This window comes from Etheostoma spectabile, chromosome 15 (genome assembly GCF_008692095.1).
Source record: "Etheostoma spectabile isolate EspeVRDwgs_2016 chromosome 15, UIUC_Espe_1.0, whole genome shotgun sequence".
Lineage (NCBI taxonomy): Eukaryota > Metazoa > Chordata > Actinopteri > Perciformes > Percidae > Etheostoma > Etheostoma spectabile.
Window position 1 is genome coordinate 32,719,149 of NC_045747.1, and position 5,642 is coordinate 32,724,790.

Sequence of the window (5,642 nt, forward strand, 5' to 3'; positions counted from 1 at the left end):
TTTTCTGAAGTTGCAGGGCGTTTGCCCGTGTCGGCTACCGTACATCTCTCAATGCAAAGGAAACAAGCTATTAGTCTAACTGAAATAACACCACGCCTATCTCTAGGTCACCAGTGTCCTCTTCTACACTGTGGTGTGCTGGGGGGGCAGCATATCAAAGAAGGACACCCACAGACTGGACAAACTGATCAGGTGGGCCGGCTCTGTGGTCGGCATGAAGCTGGACTCACTGGTGACGGTGGCAGAGAGGAGGACATTGGACAAACTGCTGGACATTACTGAAAATGCCAGCCACCCCCTGCACACCGTCATCAGCACCCAGAGGAGCCGGTTCAGTGGAAGGCTGCTCCTTCCCAAGTGCCGGACCAACAGACTCAAGGACTCCTTTGTCCCTCATGCCATTAGTCTATAAAACTCCTCACTAGGGGGGGGGAGGAAATAGGGCAGAGAGGACAATACATACATACACAGTACACATACATACATACATACATACATACATACACGCACACCTGGACTTAAATTCACACCTAGTCACTTTATCACTTCAATACTGGACTCAACACTGACACTTTAATAATAATTTATGGTCTTTTGTTTGTTTATTTGACAAATGTTCTTATTGTTATTATCATTATTGTTATTTTGTTGTCTTTATACTGTCTTTTTTTAATCTTTTTTAATTTCTTTTTCTCTTGCTAAAACTGCTGCTGGAATTTTCAATTTCCTTACGGGAGTCATCCCAAAGGATCAATAAAGAGAGGTCTAAGTCTAAAGTCTTAGTCTAAGGTAGGGTGAAGGGTGCGTGTGTGTGTGTGTCAAGTACTGAAATATTAGAATTTGTTTTCCAGTGGAAAGGATGATTTTAAGCAGAAGATACAGCTTGGCCTCTGAACCGTGACATGCGGTCAGCAGCAGACCAATGTGGACAGAAGAGGGCAGCAGATGGAGGTTTATCTGTGCTGCTCATCATGATGAATGCACTGCAACATATTACAAAACACAAATCGTATGGAACATATTGTGATTCTTTTTGCAACAATTTTTAAAATCGATACTTTCCCCAGAATCAACATTTATTTCAAACCTTTACACACATAAAACATTTTATATAGCTACCGTAGATAAGCATCACTTAAATAGTCACTATAGCATTCTTTAACTCATTTTAGATTCGTTACTGATAATATAAGATAAATGTAGTACCTTATATCTGCATTCCCCATGCATAATTCAATTTAATAAAGGAGTTGGACACATTAAATGAGGTGTGCATGATGACTGATTCTCGGAGGCCCCCTATTGGCTGACTCAGTGCTTTAGGGAGGGGTAGACATGATATTAGTGCTTATTTTACAATAGGAGTCAATGCAGTCACCTTTGGAGTTACTTCATTTTGTTTTACATATAAGTCAAAGTTTAGGACCATTCTTAAAAATATTTCTTTTTACAAGTTTAATACATACCGGTTTTGCATTAAGTCTGTTCCCCGCATTAACCCTCATGTTGTCTCTGTCAACTATGAACTTTTGTCGTGTTTGTCGCTTCTTTCAATGAATTAAAAAAGCAAAAAGGATAAATTATTCTGACTAACAGTTAAGATCAGTGGATGTTAATAACAGATGGTATATGTCAAAGTTTAGGTAGGATACGATTTTAAAACCACTAACATTTTCCTCAAATGCTATCAAATTAAATTGAACACCCAAAATTCAAGGGACGTAATCATTACTTTCACCTGGGAAGAATGATTCATGGGTTCCAAACAACGTACATGCATGCATCCAAGTTACTTTGGGCAATTTGGTTGAAAGAAACCCATATTTCTCATTAAAAAAAAAAAGAACTTTGAAAAGGGGTCACATTTGACCCGAGGACAACACAAGGGTTAAATAGTGTTTCCCTCCTGTTGAAGTAGCACCCCCCTCCGTAGTTGAGGTTTGGTTCAGGTTAAGGCATGGGGAACACCGGCCCAGTTAATCACTTGCTTCAGACAAACTTCAATCATAGTTTCCAAAACATGTTTATCCTAAAATTAAAATAAAAAAAATGCAGAAACCACTGTTGAAAATGCTTTAATTCACTCATGTAATCGCCCACACATGATCAAACAGATGATAGCTTGGCTTAAGTAGGCACAAACAGAGCTGTCAGTTCTCTGGGTAGAAGTAGGCACACGCAGAAATGCTGTGAAGTAGAATTGAACTAAATCAAAAAAAGTTTTCCAGGAAATGAATAATTGCAACTGAAATGAATTTCCTCATCAAAAAAAGGTAAAAAAATATAAATAAAAGCCCCATCAAATGTCAACACAGGGAGTCTACAGATCTAAGCAAAAAAACTATTCCCTTCCCAAAGTATACTTACTCATTTCCCAGGTAACGCAAAGGAAGCTACATTTCAACATAAGTAAAACTATGAGACCATGAATATTTCCCTCTGGTTTAAACCTGTACTAGTCGCCTCAGCCATGTCTCCTTTAATTCCCAGCTTGGGTTTCCCCTTCCCCCACTAGGGCTGGGTACCGGTTTCAATACCTTTTAGGCACCAACCAAAGTCAAAAGAAAATCCAATACCCAATTGCAAAATCTCAGCGTCAGTGAGCCAATTAGCATGCAGCATGCTTCTACCAAGATCAAAAAAAAATCTAGGCAGTAATGTGTAATGTTGTAATTTCTTTTTGTTTTGTAAAATTGGTATTGAAAAAAGTAGCCTTCAGGAACCGGTATCAAAGTCACGTTGTTGGTATCGAAGACTTTTGAATGATACCCAGCCCTACTGCCCACTGTGCCTGCTAACAACCTTTGTTTCAAATTCTCCCCATCCTTTCCCTCCTTCTTAATTTTCTCTATATCGCCCTACCCACCCGCCTCGGCCTCTTTGACCCCGCCCACCCTCCACCAGTGACAGTGTTCAACTGTTGACCACCCGTCCGGCCCAGGTCTCGTGTTTGGTTCCCGGCTTGAGGTGGGTTATGGTCACCTCCACCGCCTGGATCTTCACATGTTTGGGAGGGATGGAGCAGATTTTGTAGCTGACTTCGTCGCCTTCCACCGGCACATACTCGCCCTCGATGCTGGAGGGGAGAGGGGAAGAAAGAAAAGACCTATAATGAAAGAGTGGAAGCAAAGCGGCAGTTGGGCCTGTCCTAGTATTGGACTGAACTCATTTGTCTCCGCATACCCTTTTGGTGCTGGACCAGCTGTGCAACATTTGGTGAATTCAGATACTCGTTTTCAAAAAATACACTGTTTTGTTACAGATTAGTCTATATATTGACGACATTTCCTCTATGGGATTGTTCTGGTGCCGCCGGAGGTTCTGCCGGATGTCTTTCTTTGTGTTAGCATTCTAAACTCCGGTCCATTCGGAAAACATCTTCCGAACTACAACCGACAATCAAATTAAGTTCTTGTTATCTTTTTTTTTAGGTAAAATTCTCATCACACACTTGACAGCAATTTTGATCCCAGAGGTCGCATCCCCACATGCACACATTCCACTAGGGCTGAACGATAGTGCTTTAGCATCAACATCGCAATGTGCGCATGCACGATAGTCACATCGCAGAACATTACGATGTTGACGCTAAAACTTTTTTGCTGCTTTCACCGTTGTACTTTTACATGATTATTACCGTCTGACCCTTCCCCTTGAAGACAGGTAGCCATGTGGGCAACATAATCAAAACGTCTCCCGGCCATTTCCCCCCCGCAGAAAGCTGCTACCAGCCAGGCTAAAGCTAATATAGTTAGCTTAAAGAAACAAGCAGAAAGCTGCTACCAGCCAGGCTAAAGCTGATATAGTTAGCTTAAAGAAACCAGCAGAAAGCTGCTACCAGCCAGGCTAAAGCTAATATAGTTAGCCTAAAGAAACAAGGGGTCCGTCCGCCCCAACTAACGTTACGGTTTGGAGCCGCGACACTGGAAACGTAACACTAATCTACTACAGAAATCTGGGTCAGATCTAACATCATTTCCACTGATTTAATTGTTCTTGGATACACAGTTTGTTGCTAGTGAGCGTGACATGCAGGTCTGATCAATTTATCAAACTACCAAGCTGGTCCCGCTAGTCGACCACAACCTGACATTTAAAGGAAGCAACATGCAGTCACTGTCATTCACATTAGCCTGGATTGATTATTATATGAATAAAATTGTGTCATGCTAGTCAACCAGCGTATTCTTACCTAATTTCCCTCTCCAAAATCACTTCAGAAGAGCAATATTAGTCACAACGCTTAGCTTACTTGCTTTGGTGTGTGTAAAGGATTAAAGTTAACAAAGAATGGTTCACATTAGAAAAGATCCTTTTTCATTTTTTTCTTCTATGTAGATGCATTCCCCTACAAAATCACCGCAGTCGTCAAGAATGATTTATTATTATTTCCAAATAGAGCTATTTATGTAATCTTTTAAAAATTACTTTTTCTTTTTTCATATGCAATATATATTGCAGGGGAAAAAAATATCGCAATGTCAGATTTTTCCAATATTGTTCAGGCCTACATTCCACCACAGCAAGTTCCTTCCTGAGGCTATTTTGCAGTGGCAGCGTTACTCCGCCCGGGGCTTAGCGTTGCTCAAGACGGTTGTGATTGATTTAAAGAAATGCCAATTAAATACAATATGTTCTTCTCCAATCCCAGATTAGTGTGTGGAACCGCCGGATGTTCCACCGCACCACTCTGGAGGAAGGGCTGGTCCAGCACTGGCAGCCCACTCACTCTGACATCTCTCCATTTGTGCATGAATCGGTCTTGAGCATGTGTGTGTGTGTATTTCAGGCATGTGTGTAGTGAATTATAACAAAAACAGAGTGTAAATTGTAATTCAATAAATAGTATAAATTACTATTATTTAGTTTCCGATTAACAACAACAGTGATGTTTCCATTTCCCTAACCTGACGAGCCAGATAGATTGTTATTGCTTGGCCATCTGAGAAGACGTCTTTGGAAACTGTTTTGAAAGGCCAACACACACACACACACACACACACACACACACACTATGCCACACGCCACACCCACACAGCCAACACAGCCCACAGCCACCAGCACAAGCAGCCACAACCCCCTCACACCACACACAAACACACACACACACACACACACACACACACACACACACACACACACACACTTTGGTTTTTGGCGCATACATATACAGTACAGGCTATGGGACCTAGCGAGCTGTGAAAATCCACCAATCAGAGGGCGTAAGCAACACACACAGTGTGCATACAAATTAAAGTCAAAGAGCTCCTCAAATATAAAAACACTTGTGATAAGAGCTGCAAAGATGAATTGATTACTTGTCAACTATTAAATGAATCTCCAACTATATGGATAAATTGATTAATCGGTTTGAGTCATTTTGTTATGAAAAAGAAATCTTGGACATTCTTCTGAAATATGAATATTTTCTAGTTTCTTCTCCTCTCTGTGACAGTAAACTAAATATCTTTGAGTTCTTGACAAAACAAGACATCTGAGGACTTCATCTTAGGCTTTTGGGAAACACTGATCAACATTCTCCACCATTTTCTGACATTTTCTGGACCAAACCGCTAAAGTGGGGCTCGAAAGTTTGGGCACCCCAGGTAAAGAGTTGTATTAATGTGCATGAAGAAGCCAAG

General features: G+C 41.0%; 1 protein-coding gene across 1 annotated transcript in view; it reads right to left on the bottom strand.

Moving 5' to 3' along the window:
• Positions 1-2,061: 2,061 nt before the first annotated feature.
• carhsp1 (calcium regulated heat stable protein 1) overlaps positions 2,062-5,642 on the bottom strand; it is a 42,804-nt gene continuing 39,223 nt past the window's right edge. The window contains exon 5 of the mRNA XM_032536923.1: positions 2,062-3,076. Coding sequence (XP_032392814.1) covers positions 2,914-3,076 — 163 coding nt within the window. The 3' untranslated portion in view covers positions 2,062-2,913. The remainder of the gene's footprint in view (positions 3,077-5,642) is intronic.